At 43.7% G+C, this 24395-nt stretch overlaps 1 protein-coding gene across 1 annotated transcript; it reads right to left on the reverse strand.

The window, feature by feature from the left end:
• Positions 1–7122: 7122 nt before the first annotated feature.
• On the reverse strand, positions 7123–8109 carry LOC137378591 (somatostatin receptor type 2-like). Its single transcript, XM_068048893.1, has one exon. The coding sequence runs from the start codon at positions 8107–8109 to the stop codon at positions 7123–7125; it is 987 nt and encodes a 328-aa protein (XP_067904994.1).
• Between the last annotated feature and the right edge of the window lie 16286 nt (positions 8110–24395).

Genomic DNA, 24395 nt, shown 5'->3' on the forward strand with positions numbered 1-24395 from the left:
GGTCTGTAGTTCCCTGGCTTATCCCTGCTGCCCTTCTTAAATAAAGGCACAACATTAGCTATCCTCCAGTCTTCCGGTACCTCACTCGTGGCTAATGATGATACAAAAATCTCTGCCAGGGCCCCAGCAATCTCCTCCCTTGCTTCCCATAGCGTCCTAGGATACACCTGGTCAGGCCCTGGCGATTTATCCACCTTAATGCGATTCAAAACCTCCAACACCTCCTCCTTTGTAATGTTGATATGCTCCAGGATATCGGTGTTCCCTCCCTTGAACTCACTAGCTTCCATGACCTAAATACGGACGGGAAATATTCATTTAAGACCTTTCCCATTTCCCGTTGCTGCACACATAGATTGCCTCACTGATCCTTAAGGGGACCTACTCTCTCCCTAGCTACCCTTTTACTCTTAATGTACTTATAGAATCTTTTAGAATTCTCCTTTATCTTATCTGCCAGGGAAATCTCATGGCCCCTTTTCGCCCTCCTAATTTCCTTCTTAAGTGTAGTCCTACATCCCCTATACTCCTCGAGGAACTCGCTCGTTCCCAGCTGCCTATACCTGACATATGCCTCCTTCTTTGTCCTGACCAGACCCTCAATATCCCTCGTCAACCAAGGTTCCCTAAACTTGCCAGCCTTGCCCTTCCATCTAACAGGAACATGCTGGCTCTGCACTCTTCCTATCTGACTTTTAAAAGCCTCCCACTTGCCGGACATCCCTTTACCTGTAAACATCCTCTCCCATTCAACTTTTGAGAGTTCCTGTCTGATGCCATCGAAATTAGCCTTCCCCCAATTTAGGACATCAGCCTGAGGACCAGTCCTATCCTTTTCCATAACTATCTTGAAGCTAATAGAGTTATGGTCACTGGTTCCAAAGTGCTCCCCCACTGACACATCAACCACCTGCCCATCCTCATTTCCTAAGAGGAAGTCGAGTGTAGCCCCTTCTCTAGTCGGGCCATCCACATACTGCTTCAGAAAACTATCCTGGACACACTTAACAAATTCTTCCCCATCTGATCCCTTAGCACTAAGGCAGTCCCAGTCAATGTTAGGGGTTAAAATCACCTACTATTACAACCCTATAATTCCTACATCTATCTGTGATTTCCCTACATATATGCTCCTCCACTTCCCTCTGACTATTGGGGGGCCTATAGTATAATCCCATCAAAGTGATCACCCCTTTCATATTTCTAACTTCTCCCCATATGGCCTTGCTGGACATTCCCCCCGGGATATCCTCTCTAAGTACTGCCGTGATGTCCTCCCTAATCAATAATGCAACTCCCCCTCCTCTCTTACCACCACCTCTGTCACGCCAGAAGGATTGGTACCACGGAACATTGAGTTGCCAGTCCTGCCCATCCCTCAACCACGTTTCCATAATAGCTATAATATCACAATCCCATGTACCGATCCATGCTCTGAGTGACCTATAAGGCTTCTTGCATTAAAGTAAATGCAGTTTAGCCTATCAGACCTTCCACGGTCCATGTCCTGCCCCTGCCCGCCTGCCTACTGGACTTGCTTGCTTTAACCTCTACATTTGCCTCAACTATCTCATCGGAGAGACTACTACTTTGGGTCCCAACCCCCTGCAAGACTAGTTTAAACCCTCCCGAGTAGTACTAGCAAACTTCCCCGCAAGGATATTGGTCCCCCTCCAGTTTAGATGCAACCCGTCCTTCTTGTACAAGTCACCTCTACACCAGAAGAGATCCCAATGAGCCAAGTAGCTGAAGCCCTCCTGCCTACATCAGCTGTTCAGCCACGCATTCATTTGCCTAATCCTCCTATTCCTACCCTCACTAGCACATGGCACAGGGAGTAATCCTGAGATTACAATCCTAGAGGTCCTGCTTTTTAAGCTAACTCCCTATATTCACTTTGCAGGACCTCATCTCTCTTCCTGCCTATGTCGTTAGTATCAATATAGACCATGACCTCTAGCTGCTCACCCTCCCCTTTTAGAATGTCCTGCAGCCGCTCCGAGACATCCTTGACCCGAGCACCAGGTAGGGAACGTTCCATCCTGGAGTCTCATTTGTGTCCACAGAAATGCCTATCTGCACCCCTTACGATAGAATCCCCGATCACTATAGTTCTTCCAACCCTTTTCCTCCCCTGCTGTGCAGCAGAGCCCTCCGTGGTGCCACGAACTTGGCTGTTGCTGCTTTCCCCTGGGAGGGCATCCCCTCCAACAGTATCCAAAGCGGTATATCTGTTTGAGAGGGGGATGGCCACAGGGGACTCCTGCACTACCTGCCTGCGCCTACTACTCTGTCTGTTGGTCATCCACCTCTTTTCTGCCTGTGCAGCCATTACCTGCGGTGTGACCACCTCACTAAACGTGCTATCCACGACGTCCTCAGCATTGCGGATGCTCCACAGTGAATCCACCCGCAGCTCCAGCTCTGTAATGCGGGTAGCCAGTAGCTGCAGCTGGATACACTTCCTGCACACATGGTCGTCAGGGACACTGGAAGCATCCCTGATTTCCCACATAGCGCAGGAGGAGCAGATCACGGGGCTGAGCTCTCCTGTCATGACTTACCCTTTAGATTAATTCGTTACTCCCTGAATTAAAAAATACTCATTACATTAGGGTCCTTGTTCTACCCACTCCAATCTAAAGTCCTTAAAACTAAAACACTTTAGTAGTAGTCAGCTTATCATCAGAGGTTACCAATGTGTCACCAATGCCACCCCCGCCACGTGATTGGGCGGTGGGGGGATGGGGGGGGGGGATGCGGCCACTGTCATCATGGTAAGTGGCGCCCATGGGTCACGTGTGGGACGGCAGCCATGTTCCATGCCCACTGCCACTCTCAGCGGTGAGACTACAAAATCCAGCCCTACATCTTTTATAAGCCAGTTGTTCCTCCGCATCCTGTGTTCTTTTTACACATTTCTCCTCTGAACAATTCTTCACTTCTTGAAAGGTTTGTTGCAATAATTGAAGCTTTGAATTTGCTTTTAAATCTCCAGCAACAGATGCATAGCGAACAGGGTTAACACCAGTACTGGTGAAAACAACAGCTGCAGCAGGCTGCAGTAGCAACAAACTTTTTAAATATCAGCCAGCAGACTGCCAAAGCTACCACATTGCTTGCAAAGAGGCTTGCAAATTTATCTTGTCTCAGACATCAATCATTTTAGTTTTTAATCAAAAACTTACAAGAGCATAAAAGAGCAGGTGACATATCCAGCCAAGATTTCAAACAGAAGAATTCCTAGGGGCATTTTTAACTCTGTTGCTGGGAGGAACCAAAGTGGTGCTCTTACTGCCTACGGTTGCCATCTGGGCATATTACTGGAGGTTTCATCACATGACCTCCTGCCTCCAATTGCCCCCGCCAGTCAAACAGACATTTCCCCCATTTCCAATATTTTAATGAACAACAATGTTCAAAGAATATAAATCCCCTTTCTTTAATGCCCCTATGTTTGTTTGTTTTTTCCCAGGCTGTTCACAGCAGTGTCGCAGAGATCCCTGGAGAGAGCTGGCAGTCCTATTACCACTCCTTTCCCTCTCCAATCAAGTCTGCCACCATTTTATTTAGTGGGCTGCCTTCCCTTTATGTTCATGACCCCCAATACCAGGAGTCCTGACCCAGCCCACCTCTGGCAGTGAACCTGCCCCACAGGGGAAATCTAGTTTAATATCTTACTCATTTGGAGTCAAGCTTACTTCGGATTAAAATGTGTTTTTTTTTAGATGTTTCTCACTGAAGAATAAACATATTTTCAAGTATTTAAATGAACTTACCATCTACCTTATTCATTTGTGTTCCCAAGTTGAGGACAATTCAACAGTAGCTCCTATTTCTGACTGCCATCTGCTGGAAAGGCTAAGTGTAAGGACATCAGTTTGGGAAAGAGCCAAACTGTGCTGTTAGGTAGCTCCAAGATTCAATGATCCACTGACAGTCACGTTTTGCAGATTTTAGCCACATATATCACGTTTTTCAGTTTCTAGGCTGGGAATTTTCTCTGGTTCGGCATCATTGGCCACTCTCAATATCAGGCCTCATGTTCTGTACAACTTGCAGTGAGCTTTTTTTTTGGTGACCAATATCTAGGTGAATAGTAACAAAATCCAGAGATCACAACAGAAAACTTATTTATCTGTACAACAGCCATTGTGTCACGTGAAACCACCGGCTGAATTTTTGGGCCCCTCAAAGGCAGGAACGGAGGCAAGGGCCCTGAAAATACCAGCACCGGGCGGAATGTCAATAATCATCAGGATGAGGGGAGGGTGGAACCGGAATCCTGCTCTCCCTCGATTGAGGACAATTGAACTCCTTAAAAAGCTTGTTTAGAGCTTGTTGAAGGGGACTGTGCGATATTTAAGGGGCACATGGGTTTCAGAAGCTATCAGTTTTTGAACAGCTGAGGGAAGGCGGGTACAGAGTGGGGACCCAGTCAAGGCTGCCCCAAGGCATCACTCTCGCCCCATAAGTGGGTCAGTGGGGCAAAGGGGAACTTGGCACTTGGTGCTGTGCAGATGACAGGGAGGTTGGGCAGTCAGTGTTTGAGCATCGAACAGGGTCATCACCAGCATCGCGGGGGAAAAGGGAAGTCGCAAGGTTGCCAATCATACTAGGAGGCCACCTGTCCAAAAGAAAGGCTGTCGCTGACATTGGGAGTACGACTGTCAGATTTTGGGCCCAGTGGCAATGAGGGCAAATCCTTCCACAGGAAGGGCAGAACCCAAGGGCATGGGTGAGGAAAGAGGGGCAGGAAGGCAAAAGAGGCCATTCCCTCACCGCAGAATCTACCGCCAAAGGCAATAGCTACCTAGAGATTACCAAGACATAATGCTGCAGGAGACTGCGACTCTCCAGGCAGATGGTCACTGACATCTGTGCCCTCATTGCCAAAGACCTCACACCTCGCAGCACTGGTTGCCATGCCCTGCCAGTAGCCGTCAAAGTCACAGTGACCTTGAACTTCTTCACTTTTGGCTCCTTTCAAGGATCAGCTGCGGACCTTGGTGGCACTTTGCCAACAGCTGCGCAACATTGCATCTCGCTGGTCAAGTAAATAGAACTGTCTGTTTACAGTAGTTGAGGGGTCAAGTATGAGTGGTCTTAGATCCAAATGAAATGTAAGAAATTTAGAACAGAAGGCAGGTGTAATTCCTGTACACAGGGAATTGGGAGAAAGTGGAATTCACTTCCATGGTGTGCGGCTGAGGCAGAAACAATGGCCAGGATTTTGCAATGGCTATCAGCATTCACCGTTATTGCACGGATGAGTAGCCCAGCAACTTCTGGAGTGTTTGCATTGTCGCGTGTACATCAGAAGTTGTGACGGGCCAATCTCCGCTGCTCCGGAGGCTTCACAGTATCAGTTGCTAACCTGCAGATTAAAACGAGAGATATTGCAGTAGCGAGTAGCAATTGTAATGCTTTGAATATCCACTGACAACGGATTAATCTGAAAAAAATTTTGGCCTGCTATTTCGTGGCATTAAGAGCCTCCTCTCATTTTGTGAATACTTAATAAGAACACCAACTCTAAAAGGAACTTTCAGAATGTCTGTCAGATGCAAGTAGATTTTTCAACTCTCCTCAAATTTAATTTCTGACTTCTAATGAATATGACTTTTTAGCAGATTTAGCATAGTTTTTAAATGTCTCAACATATATCACTTTTTAAAATGATTTATCTCACTTTATAAAAATCTGTATAAATTTATGATTTGTTAAAATGATGCTGATCAAATTTATCTCACTTTTTAAAAATATGCATACATTTATGATTTTGTAAAATGATCCAGATCAAATTGACCTGATTTAACATCTTGTTGCAATGATTTTTTAACATGACAGATACTATAGCAGCTTGAGTTTTAACAGATTCTGTGAGTGTGGCTTCCAGTCCCTGCACCAAGTGATCTGTGCTTTCGCCCGCACGACAAAATCCTCCCTCCTCGGAGCTGAAATTCTCGCTCCCACCACTGCGTTTGGTAAATTTGTACCTTAGATCAAGGTCAGTGGTGAGCTCCGTCCCGCCTCTGTCAGCATTCAAGATTAGATTGGCTAGGTGGGTGAAGGAAAAGGGTTTGAAAGGATATTGAAACAGGCCGGGTGAATATGATTAAAACTATTTGTTCACTTAGAGGGTAAATGCTCACACAGAACCAATGGCCTTTTTCCATGTTGTAACCTTTATGTATTTCTATATATTAGTTTAAATTCACTCTGGACCATATCTTTCATTAATCAGGCGAACAATGTATCACTATGTTATTCTTTAAAGCACCGTTTATTGTGGAGCTACAGTGAATATCAGAATATAGCAATTATACATTAATCATCAAGAAATTCTCAGTAGATGCAAATATTCCCAACTCCTGGACACTGACCACAAAAAGTCCAACACAGATGACATGAATTTTCCAATACAAATTAACTGAATAAGCAAATGAGAAACAGACAGTATTCATTTCCTAGAACTACAGCAAAGTATTTCTATTTTATTTATTTAGAGATACAGCACTGAAACAGGCCCTTCGGCCCACCGAGTCTGTGCCGACCAACAACCACCCATTTATACTAATCCTACATTAATCCCATATTCTCTACAACATCCCCACTATTCTCCTACCACCTACCTACACTAGGGGCAATTTACAATGGCCAATTTACCTATCAACCTGCAAGTCTTTTGGAGGTGGGAGGAAACCGGAGCACCCGGTGGAAACCCACACAGACACAGGGAGAACTTGTAAACTCCGCACAGGCAGTACCCAAAACTGAACCCGGGTCGCTGGAGCTGTGAGGCTGCGGTGCTAACCACTGCGCCGCCCTAAAAATTGTTTTAACACACTGCAAGATCTTAAAAGGACGCAAGAAAAGTCCAGTAGAAAACTGATGAAGAACCCCCAGGAGTCCTGTATTTCCTACATTACACAGTGACGACACATCAAAAAGTACTTTATTGGCTGTAAACGCTTAGTGGCAGTCTGAGATCTTGAAAGTCACTTTATACTAAAAAAAAAGCCTTTCTGTATTTACGCTGCTTTCAGTGCCTTTCTCAGTGAAGAACCATCAGAAGTACTGATTATTGTTGGCTTATGCTGGAAATGGACACAATAATCATTAAGCTGGTGGATTACTTTGGTCTTCCACATTTTCTGTTGTTTTTTCCCATTTCTCCTTTAAACTGCTGTTCATTTCTTCAAAGAGCTTTGCAATGCTTGAAACTTTAAGTCCACTCTTAAAATTTCGGATAGTAAATGCATAGAGAATGGGGTTAATGCAACAACTGGCAAAAGCGAAAATTGAAGTAAAACTTTTCATTATTTGAGTAATTTCCAATAGTGCCTTTGAGGTTTCTTCATTGCTGCTCAGCAAACAGGAAATAATAATAATGTTGTTTACGTGATTTGGCAACCAACAAAGTACAAAAGAAACTACAACCTTCAAAATTAGCATTCCGGCTTTGTTTTTGGTTTGAAAGGTCATTCGTTTTATTTTTATAAACCCATATGAATAGCAGCAACACATTATGATAAAGGGAATGAGAAAACCCATAAAGAATTCCAAGAAATTTGCTGCGATATGCTGCACGGGAAAGGTGTTCCCATGTATACAGTTGGTTGTTGATGGTGCATCTGCAAAAGCAGAAACAGCAAGGAGCAGGGCTAAAACCCAAATAACAGCGAGTACTTTACCAACACCTCCTCGACGCTGCCATTTCTGAACAGCAAATGTGTGTAGCACAGCCACCAGCCGCAAAATACTTATCACTGTGATGGAGAACACGCTGACATACATGGATGACAAAACGAGGTAAGAAATGACTTTCTGCACTGATAATTGAAATACACAGGTTCTGGTAACACTATAAATGACGACCGGTAAAATCATAAGGGTGAATAAATTTGCCACAGCCAGGTTTAATATGATCAGGATGGTGGCAGATCGCTGTTTAATATGACGAAGAATGGTCCAGATCACCAAGTAGTTCCCCAGCAATCCGAGAAGACAAATCAGACTAAAAGCAATACCGTTCACTGCCTTCACTGCTAACGCGAGAGTTTTCTGGGTCTCATTCTGATTCGGACATGGAATGCATAACTCCATTTCGATGATGGCGTAGCTGGTTACTTTCTATAGTTACTTTTGGATAGGAAAATTGCTTCTTCTGGAAACTAGTCCTCGGAGATCTGTGTGCTATTTAGTTATGTTTGTCGTGAACTGGGTCATTGGATAAGAGGCAAATAATTTATCAGAATGTGAAGGAAGTTGCGAACAAGAAGAATTAGGCAACCAGTCTGTCACCATCACAGCTCCCAGTCGTGTGACAAATAACCCTGCGAGACGCACTCCTCTGCTGGATTTAGCAATCTGCAGTTCAGTGTGCTTCTGGGCAAGCTGTTCATTCACTTGGAACCTATTTAAATGATGCAGTCGTCATTATATTGTAAAACTCAACAGAGACTACCATGGGCATGTGCTTGTTACATGGTCACCTTAAGAGTGATGTCCCTTTAAGAACTCAGTATACTAATAACTTAAATACCAGGATGTCGTCATGTGACTAGAAACCATAGTTACTCTGTAACTGTAACACCCTAGACAAAGGTTCTGCATATAGTTAGCTCGGTATTGTATACACTAGTTTAGCTGTTCATAAACCTTTGAGAGATCTTCAAGGAACTGGAATCCACATACCTCATTGTGTTACTTAAGATAACCCAAAGAACACATGGCAGTGCTCACTTGAAATTTTCAGCATCTCAAAATCTAGACTAAAGTATCAATTGATATTGTAGCTCCCACTAACATGAAATCCACGAAGATTTGATCAAGTTGTCAATTTCTATCTTGCAATAGGATGGAACTAAATGCAAGCCACAATGAACAGTGTTCAAGGCAGGCAATTTCTCTGTACTGTATTGTCATGGATTCACAAAGCCATGACATTTTCATGATGATTATTCAATACCATGGATGTAACTCAGCAAGAAGATGAAAATTCCATTTTCCTTTTATGATGTTCCCATGTCAATCTCATACCAAACTTTTAGCCACCTTTTCATGAACCTGAAGAGGAGTATAAATGTAATGGTCTTGTGTTCACGACAAACTACACCAAGTGGCCTCAACCAATTGAATTGGGAGGTGGAGAGTTACAGCAACCTCACCCGCCCCCCCACCCCCCCCCCCCCCGCCCCACAACCAAACCCTGCAGCGGAGATTTTCCAATCAGTACAAAGTAAGGTAATACGGAGCAGTATTTCTAAACTTGAAACCTAATTAGTTTCATAAGACACAATAAAGATGACAGGGCAGGTGGTGTATAGCAGCTGTAGCATGTGGGAGCTGGTGGACACCAGTGTCATCCATAGCAACCACATCTGAAGTAAGGGTCTGCAGCTTGAGGAACCTCAGCCCGGAGTTGATGAGCTGGAATCCTAGCATGAGACACTGCGAAGTATCAGGGAGGAGGAAGGTTACCTGGACACTGTTCCAGGAAGCAGTCACATCCATTAGGCTAGGTACTCCTGATTTGGTCTATGGTCAGAGACCGGAGGGTGTGACTGCAAGTGAGGTATGTATGGGGAACCAGAAGGTAGCAATGGAGGAGACTCAGCCCTTGTACTTGTCCAACAGGTTCAATATTCTTGCAGCTTGTGTGGATGAGAGCAGGGACTGCAGGGAGGATGAGCAAACCGACCACAGCACCATGGTGCAGGGGTCACTCAAGTGGGGGGGGGGGGAGGTGGAGGCAGAGGGGGGAGTTAAAAGGAATGCAGTTGTAGTAGGGGACAGTATAGTTAGGGAGATAGATACTGTTCTACGTAGCCGAGAATATGAGTCCCAAAGGCCGTGTTGCCTGCCCAGTTCCAGGGTTAGGTACATTTCTTCGGGGCTGGAGAGGAACTTGGAGTGGGAGGGGAAGGATCCAGTTATTGTGGTCCACTAAAAAAGAGGTTCTGCTGAGTGAGTATGAGCAGCTAGGGACTAAATTAAAAAGCAGAACAACAAAGGTAAAAATCTCTGGATTACTACCTGTGCTACAAGCAAATTGGCATAGGGTAAGTAAGATCAGAGAGTTCAATGCATGTCTCAAAGATTGGTGTGGGAGAAATGGGTTTCAATTCATGGCGCACTGGCACCAGTACTGGAGAAAGAGGGAGCTGTACTGTAGGGCCAGCCTCCACCTGAACTATGCTGGGACAAGTGTCCTGGCAAATTGTATAACTAGAGCAGTAAAGAGGGTTTTTAACTAAATGACGCAGGTAAGAAGGGGGAATGAGGTCCTGAAAGCAGATTTTAGGGAGCTAGGAGGGAGGTTAAAAAGCAAGACTGCAAAAGTAGTAATCTCAGGATTACTCCCAGTCCCACATGCAAGTGAGCATAAGAATAGAATTGAGTGATTGAACATGTGGCTGAAGAACTGGGGTAGGAGGGAGGGCATCAGATTTCAGAGACATTGGGACCGGTTCTGGGGCAGGTGGGACCTGTACAAGATGGACGAGTTGCATCGTAGTAGGACTGGGATGAATATCCTCGCAGGGAAATTTGCAAGTGTTTGTTGGGGAAGGTTTAAACTAACTTGTCAGGGGGGTAGGAACCTGAGAGGGAGCTCAGATTGGAGGGAAGCAAAACTGGCAACCTGTCTGGGAACCAGGAACAAGTATTAGAGAGGAATACAACGATGCACAGAATACTGGGGGAGATAGATAGCACAAGAGTAGGGAATAGTATGTTATTAGGTGGGGTCAGAGTAACGGAGAATGTAATAAAGTCTGAATGTATGTGAGCGCACGGAGTGTGGTTAATAAGATTGGTGAGGTACGGGCGCAGATTGGCATGTGGAAATATGATGTTGTCGCTATAACAGAGACTTGGCTCAATAAAAGGCAGGACTGGGTGTTAAATATTCCTGGATACAAGATGTTCAGGAAAGATAGTGTCATGCAGGCCCCCACCTGCCAAGAATGAGGCACATTAATTTCACCATGTGGACATTAAATTTCAAATTGTTGCTGGGAAAAAGAAAAGGCCTTTGACAAGGGGTTGCCAGGCCCCTGGCTGGAAAGACATTTTTACATATTAACAGCCAAGGGTTATAGACAAAGGAGCTATCCCCTGCTCCAATACAATCCACAAACAGACGTAGACAAACCGGTTAGTCACATGACTAACCTGCTTGGCAGTCTGGCTTTTTTCTGAATTGCAGAGTTTGAACTAAAAGCTGCAGAAAGCTGTTTGCTCCTGGACTGAGAAGATCTCTCCTGTCTGCCTGCTCCCATCTCTTTTTCACAAGCCTCCGAATCCACTGAAGACACATGAACCCCAAGAGGGAAAAGTCTCCTACAGTGAACAAGGTTTAAGAAAATGGTTGAGGGTTGTTTTTACGAGTGGAAGCCTGTGACCAGTGGTGTACCACAGGGCTCGGTACTGGGACCCTTGCTGTTTGTAGTGTACATTAATGATTTAGATGTGAATATAGGAGGTATAATCAATAACTTCACAGATGACACGAATATTGGTGGTGCGTAAATAGTGAGGAGGAAAGCCTTAGATTACAGGATGGGCTGGTAAAATGGGCAGAGCAGTGGCAAATGGAATTTAATCCTGAGAAGTGTGAGGTGATACATTTTGGGAGGATGAGATGCATCCGAGGATACTGAGGGAAGTGAGGGTGGAAATCGCAGAGGCATTGGTCATAATTTTTCAATCTTCCTTAGACTCGGGGGTGGTGCCAGAGGATCAAAGAATTACAAATGTTACACCCTTGTTCAAAAAAGGGTGTAAAGATAAGCCCAGCAAATACAGACCAGTTAGTTTAACTTTGATGGTGGGAAAGCTTCTAGGAAAAATAATTTGCGACAAAATCAATAGTCACATGGACAAATGTGAGTTAATTAAGGAATGTCAGCATGGATTTCTTAAGGGAAAATCACATTTAACTAACTTGCTGGAGTTTTTTGAGGAGGTAACAGAGAGGGTTGATGAGGGCAATGCTGTGGATGTGGTGTACATGGACTTTCAAAAGGCATTTGATACAGTGCCACACAACAGACTTGTGAGCAAACCTGTAGCTCATGGAATAGAAAGGACAGTAGCAACATGGATATGAAATTGGCTGAGTGACAGGAAACAAAGAGTAGCAGTTAATGGATGTTTTTTGGGCTGGAGGGACGTTTGTAGTGGAGTTCCCCAGGGATCAGTGTTGGGACCTTGCTTTTCCTGATCTATATTAATAACCTATACCTTGGTGTACAGGGCACAATTTCAAAGTTTGCAGATGATATGAAACTTGGAAGCATTGTGAACTGTGAGGAGGATAGTGTAGAATATCAAAAGGACATAGACAAGTTGATGGAATAGGCAGACAGGTGGCAGATGAAGTTCAATGCAGAGAAATGCGAAATGATTCATTTTGGTAGGGAGAACATGGAGAGACAATATAGAATAAAGGGTACAATTCTAAAGGGGGTGAAGGAGCAGACAGACCTAGATGTATATGTGCATAAGTCATTGAAGGTGGCAGGGCAGGTTGAGAGAGCAGTTAATAAAGCATACAGTATTCTGGGCTTTATTAACAGGGGCATAGAGTACAAGAGCAAGGAAGTTTTGTTGAACTTGTATAAGACACTAGTTCGGCCTAAGCTGGAGTATTGTGTCCAATTCTGGGTGTTGCACTTGAGGAAAGACGTGAGGGCATTGGAGAGAGTACAGAAAGGATTCACGAGAATGGTTCCAGGGATGAGGAATTTCAGTTATGAAGATAGATTGGAGAAGTTAGGACTGTTTTCCTTGGAGAAGAGAAGGCTGAGAGGTGATTTGATAGAGGTATTCAAAATCATGAGGGGTCTGGACAGAGTAGATAGAGAGAAACTGTTCCCACTCGTGAAAGGATCGAGAATGAGAGGGTACAGATTTAAAGTGTTTGGTAAGAGAAACAAAAGCGACATGAGGAAAAACTTTTTCACGCAGCGAGTGGTTAAGTTCTGGAATGCGCCACCTGAGAATGTGGTAGAGACAGGTTGAATTGAAGCATTCAAAAGGGAATTAGACAGTTATATGAAAAGAAAGAATATGGGGAGAAGGCAGGGAAATGGAACTGAGGGAGTTGCTGTTTCAGACAGCCAGTGCGGACACGATGGGCTGAATGGCCTCCCAATGTGCTATAATGATTCTGTGATTCTGTGAAATAATTGTGGGGTAAGGTTCATATGAGAGGTGTTACAGCTAGGTGAGAAGGGGTCACATACTCCCCTTGTGTCCTTCCTCTTATTTGACCTCACAAGGGTTTATTCCTTTTTAAAACAGTGCATGTGCTTACCACTTCAGTGAAAGTTTTACCTTTTCCCTTTGTGGTGATTTTAAAAGAACCAATTGGACAGGTTTTCTTGAGTTTTAACAAGGAAGAGGTGAGTTTATTATACTTAACAATCTAAACCCTATCTAAACAAAATACTAAAAAATACCCTACACACCCACTCACACAAGAATCACACACACACACACAAATAGATTACAGAGAGAGGAGTAGATTTGTGGTTGTATTAGAGTCCAGAACAAATATAAACTTAATATACAGTCTGTGGAGTTAGATGATTCTATCGTCTTCTGGCTGAAGTTATATTTTTGGAGTCTTTGGCTGGTAGAAGTGCACTTTGTGGCTGGCCCACCTGGCTCAGGGTTTTCTTGGATGCAGATTTGTAGGTACTTTTCTTTCCCTGGTGTCTTTCTCTTGAATCTAACAACCAACAGGTAGGCTTTGCATGCCACACCAGACCTTCTGGAGAGAGAGAGAGAGCCCTTCTGGCTCCTGCATAGTTTGAATCACTGACTTGTCTCCTTTATCCAAGGGAAACTCCCATATTTCACAGAGATGGACAGACAGTCACATGACTGCCTCAGTGTATTCTCTGGTACCTTCTAAAGAGATTCAAGTTCAGGAATTTCCATCTCTCAGGCCTCAGATGCCAATATTTACACTTGGAGGGGTTTGTCCTTTCAATGTTGACTTTCCAGGATGGTTTTGAATGTCATGCTAATGAAAGCTATCTTAGGTAGTTCAATCAGTAGGATAAGCCATTGTTTTGGGTACAGGCTCATTTAACATGCATTTCATCTTTGATGTGAAAGCTGTTCCAGATGCAAATTGCAGTGGCCATCTTGGCTGCCAGTTTGTAAAAGTTTACTGTAGGTTTCCAGCTTTTTTTTCATTAAAAGTTTAATGTACGTTTCCAACCGATGAATTAAAATTCCTCATTTGGCATATCATTTTTTTTTTACAGGGGAAATTTGAAAAGTTAACATGAAAGGCCAAGGCAATAGTGCAGGGTAGCAATAACTAGAATGAGACAGGAAGGGACAGAGCATACAAAAATAAGAGGGCACCAGAAAATAAGGTCAGAGTAGGAAAAAATGGTAAAAAGACAGAATTAACATCTCTTTAGAAACATAGAAAAATAGGAGCAGGAGTAGGCCAGTCAGTCCTTTGTGCCTGCTCTGCCATTCAATACGATCCTGGCTGATCATCCAAACTCAGTACCCTGTTCTCGCTTACTCCCTGTATAATTTGATCCCTTTAGCCCTAAGAACTATAACTAACTCTTTCTTGAATATATTTAATGATTTGGCCTCAACTGCTTTCCGTGGTAGAGAATTCCACATGTTCACCACTCTCTGGGTGAAGAAATCCCTCCTCATCTCAGTCCTAAATGACTTACCCCTTATCCTTAGATTGTGACCCATGGTCCTGGACCCGCCCGCCATTGGGGACATTCTTCCTGCATCTAGTCTGTCCAGTCCTGTTAGAATTTGTATGTTTCTATGAGATACCCTCTCATTCTTCTAAACTTTAGTGAATACAAGCTTAATTGACTCAACCTCTCTTCATACATCAGTCCTGCTATCCCAGGAATCCATCTGGTGAACCTTCATTGCACTCCCTCCATAGCAAGAACATCCTTCCGCAGATAAGGAGATCAAAACTACACACAATACTCCAGATGTGGTCTCACCAAGGCCTTGTATAATTGCAGCAAGACATCCTTGCTCCTGCACTTGAATCCTCTCGTTATGAAGGCCAGCATACCATTTGCCTTCTTAACTGCCTGCTGCACCTGCATGCTGACTTTCAGCGACTGGTGCACAAGGACACCCAGGTCTCGCTACACCTCCCCCTTTCCCAATCTATCACCGTTCAGATAATTATCTGCCTTTCTGTTTTTGCCACCGAAGTGGATAACCTTACATTTATCCACATTATACTGCATCTGCCAGGTATTTGCCGACTCACTCAACCTGTCCAAATCACACTGGAGCTTCTCTGCATCCTCCTCACAACTCACACTCCCACCCAGCTTTGTGTCGTCTGACAACTTGGATATATTACATTTAATTCCCTCATCTATATCATTAATATATATTGTGAAGAGCTGGGGTCCTAGCACCAATCCCTGTGGTACCCCACTAGTCACTGCCTGCACTTGGAAAAAGACCTGTTTATTCCTACTCTATGTTTCCTGTCTGCCAACCAGTTCTTTACCCATGTTAGTACCTTACCCCCAATCCCATGTGCTTTAATTTTGCACGCTAATCTCTTATGTGGGACCTTATCGAAAGCCTTCTGAAAGTCCAAATATACCACATCCATTAGTTCTCCCTTATCTATTCTACTAGTTACATCCTCAAAAAATTCCAGTAGATTTGACAAGCGTGATTTCCCTTTCGTAAATCCATGTTGACTTTGTCCGATTCAGTGATTGCTTTCCAAGTGCTCTGCTATTACATCTTTTATAGTGGACTCTAGCATTTTCCCCACTACTGATGTCAGGCTAACCAATTTATAATTCCCTGTTTTCTCTCTACTTCCTTTTTTAAATAGTGGGGTTACATTAGCTACCCTCCAATCCATTGGAACTGTTCCAGAGTCGATAGAACTTTGAAAAATGACCAGCAATACATCTGCTATTTCTAGGGCCACTTCCTTAAGTATTCTGCGATGTAGATTATCAGGCCTGAGGGATTTATCGGCCTTCAATCCCATCAATTTCCCTAACACTATTTCCCTACTAATACTGATTTCATACACTTCCTCCTTCTCACTAGACCCTATGTTCCCAAACATTTCTGGGAGGTAATTTGTGTCCTCCTTTGTGAAGACAATACCAATGTATGTATTTAATTGGTCTGCCATTTCTTTGTTCCCACAATTATAAATTCCCCCGCTTCTTTATCTGAGTGCACGCAGCAGATGGATGAATTGATAGCACAAACAGAAATACATAAGTATGATATGATAGCCATTCAAGGGTATTTAACATTTTGGAAGGATAGGAAGAAAGGAAAAGGAGGTGGGGTAGCTTTGTTTGGGTAAGATCAATGCATTAGTGGGAAGTTATCTTGGCTCGGAAGATCAAGATGTAGAATCAGTGTGGAGATAAGAAATAGCAAAGGAAAGAAGTCACTGGTGGGAGTGGTTTACAGGCCACCTAACAATAGCTACAAAGTAGGATAGAGTATACATCTAGATATTATGGAGGCTTGTAAGAAAGGTGTTGCAATAATCGTGGGAGATTTTAATCTTCATATTGATTGGATGAATCAAATTGGCAAAGGTAACCTGGAGGATGAGTTCATAGAGAGTATTAGGGAAAGTTTCTTAGAATAATATGTTCTGGAACCAACCAGGGAGAAGGCCATTTTAGACCATGTAATGTGTAATGAGTCAGGATTAATTAATGATCTCATAGTAAAGGATCCTTCAGGCAAGAGTGAACATAACATGATAGAATTTCACATTCAGTTTGAGAGTGAGAAATGTGGGTCCATTACTAGTATCTTAAAATCAAATAAAGACAATTATAAAGGTATGAAGACAGAGTTGGCTAAAGTGGACTGGGAAAGTAGGTTAAAAGGTAAGATGGTAGAGAAGCAGTGCAGACATTTAAGGAGATATTCATAATCCTCACCAAATATATATTCCATTGAGAAAAAAAGACTATGAGATGGATGCATCATCCGCATCTAACTAAGGAAATTAATGATGGTATCAAATGGAACGAAAAGGCATACAATGCTGCAAGGATTATTGGTAGGCCAGAAGATTGGCAAAATTTTAGAAACCAGCAAAGGATGACTAAAAATATAATAAGGAGGGAGAAATTAGATATGAGAAGAAAACTAGCAAGAAATATAAAAATAGACAGTAAAAGTTCTACAAGTATATATAAAAAAGAAACGAGTATCTCAGTGAGCGTTGGTCCCTTAGAGGATTAGACTGGGGAATTAATAATTGGAAACGAGGAAACAGCAGATACTTTGAACAAGTATTTTGTCTCTGTCTTCGCAGTAGAAGACACAAAAAGCATCCCAAGAATTGTAGAAAATCAGGAAGCAAAAGGGAGGGAGGAACTTAAAATAATCACCAGCAACAGAGAAAAAGTGCTAGGAAAACCAATGGGACTAAAGGCTGACAAGTCCCCTGGACCTAATGGCCTGCATCCTTGGGTATTAAAAGAAGTGGCTGCGGAGATAGTAGATGCATTGGTTGTAATCGTCCCTAGATTCTGGAAGGGTCCCAGTGGATTGGGAAATCACAAATGTAACACCTCTATTCAAGGAAGGAGGGAGACAGAAAGCTGGAAACTATAGGCTAGTTAGCCTAACATGTCATTTGGAAAATGCTAGAATCCATTATGAAGGAAATAGTAGCAGGACATTGAGAAAATCATAATATATTCAGGCAGAGTCAACATTGTTTTATGAAAGAGAAATCGTGTTTGACCAATTTATTAGAGTTCTTTGAGGATGTAACAAACAGGGTGGATAGATGGGAACCAGTAGATGGAGTGCATTTGGATTACCAGATAAGGTGCCACATAAAAGATTACTACACAAGATAAGAGCTCATGATGTTGCAACAAATATAATAGAATGGATAGAGGATTGGCTAACTAACAGAAAATAGAGTCGGGATAAATGGGGCATTTTCAGGTTGGCAAACTGTAACTAGTGGAGTGCCACAGGGATCAGTGCTGGGGCCTAAACTCTCTATGATCTATATTAATGACTTGGATGAAGGGACCAACTGTATCATAGCCAAATTTGCTGACGATACAAAGATAGGTACAATGACAGACAGCAGAGTGCATTTCCCCACCCATTTTCCCAGTTCCAGTTTCACCCAAAAATGCCCATGATGCAGTGGGGTGATCTTTGCACACCTATGATTCACATGGAAGTGTTCCTTCACCCACATCGTTACATGAATTGAGTCCAAAAGAATTCTCTCCACGAATGTAGCAGAATGTTACACATACATTGATCTGATAATAGGTTGCATGCTGACTTGGATATTGTAGCATGTCATCTGGAATTTCTCATTTCTTTGATTATTCTCTTCTTGCAGGAGGAAACAAAGTATAACAACTGAGAGAAAATGCTGGGGGTAGACTGTCAACTTGTCACTAGGTGTAAAACTAGCTTGGCAGATGGCCCATCCGATTTCCAATGGATATTAAAATCGGGCAGTTTGTACACCGACAGCTGATCCACAATGCCAGTATTACAGCTGAGTGGCAATTTGAAAATTTATTCCATTAATGCTAGGCCTCTGACCCCATATAAGGATGAGTTTCTGGGAATGGAGACCACAGCAGAGAAGAGAGATGGGGAAATTGAAGTTTGCCAGCAGCACAGGGTTATTTATAGAGTTCTGTTGCTCTGCTTTCTCATCCTCTTTAATTTGCTTACTTGCCAGCAGATAATGTACCTAACCTAACCTACCCAGGTCACAACCATCCACTGAAAGCTTTATTTGAAGGCTGCTCATTGGGTCACGATTGCAATATGTATTCACCATCTCAGCAGCACAGTTGCAACAACAGCTCTCGAAAACCTGCGCAAAGATGGCAGGAAGAAAACAGCTGATAAAATGCTTGTGTAATGGCCTGACAGTTTAGCAATCTCCTCACTACGCTTTTCCAATTTATTGTAAAAAGTAGGCGGCCTTCTGATGACCTGGCGGGGTGGGGGGGGGGGTCTCCTGGTTGAACACCATGTGGCCGACGGAGGGCCGTCCCTGATGTCCCAACCACCCCCAGTGTCCAACATGCCCCCCCCACTCCTCCAAATTGACCCCCCCATTGCCTCGCCAGGGCCTGACTGATCACCCATGACAAGGCCCCAAAAACATACCTCTTTTCCGTCCTCTCCGTCATCTTGATCTTGAAGCTGGGTCGCAGTCCCAGCAGTGGCCACTGCTCCCAGTGGTACTGCTGGGACTAAGAGCTGCTGGCCCGCTGATTGGCCAGCAGCTCCATTTGGCGAGACTTCTTGGCTCAATGAGGTGGAAGACCCGCCTAAGACCAGTTAAGGACCTGGGGAACATAAAACCTGGTCTGGATCCCCAGGCCCGGCAGAGGCGGGATCGCCACCGTCTTTTCAGTCTGTGGACGGCTCCCATCCGACAAGCATAAAATTCCAGCTCATGTCTCTGTAATGGCTGTCAGGTTATACATATTATACATATTTATTCAGCTACCTCGACCACACTTCTTCACACCCTACCTCCTGTAAGGACTCCTTTCTATTCTCCCAGTTTCTCCGTCTCCGACGCATCTGCTCTGATGATGCTACCTTCCATGAGAGCACTTCTGATATGTCTTCCTTTTCCCTCAACTGAGGAATCCCCCCCACTGTGATTGACAGGACCTTCAACAGTGTCCGGCCCATTTCCTCCACCTCTGCCCTCACCCCTTCCCCTCCCCCCCAGAACCGCGACAGGGTTCCCCTTGTCCTCATTTTCAACCCCACCAGCCTCCACATCGAAAGGATCATCCTCCGCCATTTCCGCCACCTCCAGCGTGATGCCACTACCAAACGCATCTTCCCCTTCCCTCCCCTGTCAGCATTCTGAAGCAATCATTCCCTCCATGGCACCCTGGCCCATTCCTCAATTACCCCTATCACCTCGTCCCCTTCCCATGGCACTTTCCCCTGCAATCGCAGTAGGTGTAATACCTGCCCATTTACATCCTCTTTCCTCACCATCCAAGGCCTGAAACATTCTTTTCAGGTGAAGCAGCGATTTACTTGCACTTCTTTCAATGTAGTATACTATATTCGCTGCTCACAATGTGGTCTCCTCTACATTGGGGAGACTAAACGCAGACTGGGTAACCGCTTTGCGGAACACCTCCACTCAGTTCGAAAGCATGACCCCGAGCTTCCTGTTTCTGGCCATTTCAACACTCCACCCTGTTCTCATGCTCACATCTCTGTCCTGGGATTGCTGCAGTGTTCCAGTGAACATCAACGCAAGCTCGAGGAATAGCACCTCATTTACTGATTAGGCACGCTACAGCCTGCCGACTGAACATTGAGTTCAATAATTTCAGAGCATGACAGGCCCCCCCCCCCCCTTTTTATTTTTATTTTTAGTTATTTTTCTTTTTTTTATGTGTTTGTTTTATTTTAGTTTGTTTAGTTTATTTCTACTGTGCCTACCCACTGTTTTTTTCATGTTTGTGTTAAGGGCCAGGCTGTTCAGTTTTCTGTCAATTAACACCCTCTCTGTACTAACGCTTTGTCTTTAACCACACCATTAACACACCCTTTGCCTTTGCTCCATGACCTATTGGTCAGTTATTCTCTGTGACCCTCTGTCTTATCAACACCTCTTTTGTTATCTCATGCCCCACCCCCGCTTTACTTGCTTAAAATCTATTACATTTCTAGCCTCTGCCAATTCTGATGAAAGTCACTGAACTGAAACATTAACTCTGCTTCTCTCTCCACAGATGCTGCCAAACCTGTTGAGTATGTCCAGCATCTTTTGCTTTTATTATACATATTTATTTCTATTTGTGCTATCTTGTTACGAATGCTGCGAGCATTCAAATAAAGAGCCTTTAATTCTGTCTTCTTACCATTTTTCCCCACTCTAACCTTATTTGCTTGTGCACTCTGATGTTTGTACACTCTAATCCTTCCTGTCACACTCTGGTTCTCATAACCCATATCACTTCCTTGTACTCTTGTCCTTTTCCTTTAACTTTCCAAATCTACCCTCACGTGAACCCTCCGTCCCACCATTATTTAGTTGAAAGCTCTCTTTGCCACCCTAGTTACACCAGGACACTGATCCCAGCATGGTTCAGGTGGAGGCCATCTCAATGGTACAGCTCCCTCTTTCCCCAGTACTGATGCCAGTGCCCCATGAATCGAAACCCTCTTCTTCCACACCAATCTTTGAGCCACACATTCAACTCTCTAATCTTATTTACCCTATGCCAATTTGCTTGTGGCACAGGTAGTAATCCAGAGATTATTACCTTTGTGGTTCTGCTTTTTAACTTAGTTGATAACTGCTCCTCCTCCCTCAGCAGAACCTCTTTCTTAGTCCTACATATATCGTTGGTACCCCGATTACTAGATCCTTCTCCTCCCTCTCCAAGTTCCTCTCCAGCCCCAAAGCGCTGGGCAGGCAACACAGCCTTTAGTGCTTACGATCTCGGCTGCAAAGAACCATATCTATCCCCCTAACTATATTGTCCCCTATTACTACTACAATCATTTTAACACCCCCACTTGAATGGTCCCCTGCACCACAGTGCTGTGGTCAGTTTGCTCATCCTCCCTGCAGTCCCTGCTCTGGTCCACACAGGTTGCAAGAACATCGAACCTGTTAGACAATTGCAAGGGCTAAGCTCCTCCACTGCTACCTTCTGGATCCCCATACCTGCCTCTCTTGCAGTCACACCCTCCTGTCCCTGACCTCAGACCAAATCTGAAGTACATAGCCTAATGGATGTGACTGCCTCCTGGAACAAAGTGTCCAGGTAACTTTCCCCCTCCCTGATGCATCGCAGTGTTCGAAGTTCGGCCTCCAGCTCATTAACTCAAAGCCAATGTTCCTTGAGCTGCAGACACTTACTGCAGATGTGGTTCCTGTGATCACACTGGTGTCCACTGGCACCCACATACTACACATCACCTGCTACACATTACCTGCCCTGCCATCTTTACTGCGTTTTATATAACAAATTAGGTATAGAACTATCACAACAATTACCTGTAGTTATATCAATTAACTAATAAGTTATAAATTTAATGCAATACTTATATATCCCCTGTACCAATTAAACTACTGCCCCAGTTTAGATTTTAAAAAACTTAAAACTCACCAACCGCTCACCTGCCTGCTCGTCTAATTAATGCCTCTGGGCTTCAGCTCTCCCACCTTGCTGCTGGTCTCCGGCTCCCTTTCTCAGACCACTTCTTTGTTGTAAAAAGTCAGAGCAGCACATCGTCCCTCTCTGCACCGATTTCCCACACTTAACTAATTCCTAAGCTCACGCTGTCTAGAGCTGTTACCTTCATGTCTGCTTTCTTCATTGCCTTCCATTTATCTACTCACTGTGCAATCTTCTCAAAAGATTCAAGTAAATTAGTCAAGCCCCTTACATGCTAAAGATACCATAAAAGTGCTAACTATCCTTGATTATCCCATGATTTCCCCATATTATAGACTCAAGCTTATCTATAACTCTGGTCAGATTAATTGGCTGAAAATTTACTGGCTCTGAAAATTATAAGTGAATCAGACTACATTGATGGTACACTGTTAACTGAACAATTGTGCACATTATTATAAACAATTCTGCGTATTTATTCAGCATCCATATTTCAAGTTTACAACAAAGGTCCCTTTCATAATGTAATACACAATACATATCTGATTGGCCATAATACAGATCAGATAAGCAAGTTGTGAAGTTGCTTCCCCTCCATTTTCAATGTTGTGACAAGAATTTTTCACACATCCATTGTTAATGCTAGAAAATGCCATCTCTGTTTTAAAAGCATTTTATCATCCACTTTTATTGTGAATAATGTACATGATCCACCTTTATTACCAGACTCTCACTTGGAACTTTAACTGTGATAATTGCTGGCACACTTTACCTGCCTTACTTTAAAGCTATATGTTATATATCAGGGTTCTCCAACATACGGCCCGCGGGCCAGGATCCTGCCCACCAAACGTTTCCATCCGGGCTGCAGATGCATTACAGAGATGAGAAATTTTCCATTGTCTTCTTCTTCCAGACCAGTATTTTCAGCACCTGTGAGCTGTGAAAATGACCAACTGTAAAGCTGCTGTGCTGTGCGCTCCTGCTCTCTGCAACAGTCAGAGAGAGAGAGAGAGAGAGGGGGGGTGGGGGGGAGATGGTGAGAGAGAGAGAGATGGGACATAGAGAGAGAGGAGTGGAGGACACAGAGAGCAAGACCAACACATAGAGGGGGGACACAGGGTAAGAGAGAGACAGAGAAAGAGAGAGCAATCAACATCATTTCTGACAGTTGGACATCTATCCGGAGTATTCTGCAGCGCTACAAGAAGTTTTCAGGCAAACATTGACTACTTATGCAAGCAAAGAAATGCCAGGTATCTCACTAAATCAGTGTCCAACATAGTCATGAGAAAGTAAGTCAATAAATTAATCTCATTTAAAGTTTCTTCACAAAAATGCACATTTTTTGTTGTTTTGATTAATAATAAGATAAATTTTTAATGCCTTTATCTTTCCAAAATTGTCTCACCAGCCCCTTATGTAAGACAAAATTGTAATGTGGCTCCCCACACGTAAAGATTGGACAACTGTGTTCTATATGGTCTATAAACAGGAAGGCGATATAATTCTTGATACGCTTACAGATTAGTTTACAGCATGCTGAGAGAAAGGGATAGTGCCTCAGGACCTCCGATATCCAGTGATTGTCTCCCTCTACAAGAACAATGGAGATAAGTATGCCTGTTCAAACTACCTTACTCTCCATTGCAGGCAAAATCTTGGCCAGAGTGCTTCGAAACAGACTTTGCTGACAATAGCTGAAGAAAGCCTCCCTGTAAAGTTAGTGCAGATTCAGACCCAATAGGAAACTACAGACATGATGTTTGTGCTGAGACAGATCCAGGAGAAGTGGAGAGAACAAACCGTGTGCCTGTACGCTACTTTTGTAGATCTCAACAAGGTGTTTGATACAGTCAGCTGGGACAGACTTTGGAAGATACTATCTAGATTGGGGTGCCTTCCAAGGTTCCTCATCATTCTTTGTCAACTGCAGGAAGGCCAGGAAGGTCAGGTCAAGCAGAATGGAGCCCCCTCAGACAGCTTCCCTATCTCTCCTATCTCCAGTGGTGTTAAGCAAGGGTGTATTCTGGCACTTACCCTTTTCTCTATTTTCTTCAGTACAATGTGTCAAGAGGCAAAGGCAGGCTTGACAGAGGACATATACACCTACTTCCGAACTGAAGGCAGTCTCTTCAACCTGTGATGACTACTGGCACATAGTAAAACCACAGAAGATCTTATCGTGGAACTTCTGTT

The sequence above is a fragment of the Heterodontus francisci genome, chromosome 17, assembly GCF_036365525.1.
Source record: "Heterodontus francisci isolate sHetFra1 chromosome 17, sHetFra1.hap1, whole genome shotgun sequence".
Classification (NCBI taxonomy): Eukaryota; Metazoa; Chordata; class Chondrichthyes; order Heterodontiformes; family Heterodontidae; genus Heterodontus; species Heterodontus francisci.

Excerpts from the sequence above, each read along its gene's own strand:
- LOC137378591 (XM_068048893.1), bottom strand. The coding sequence starts at position 8,109 with ATGGAGTTATGCATTCCATGTCCGAATCAGAATGAGACCCAGAAAACT.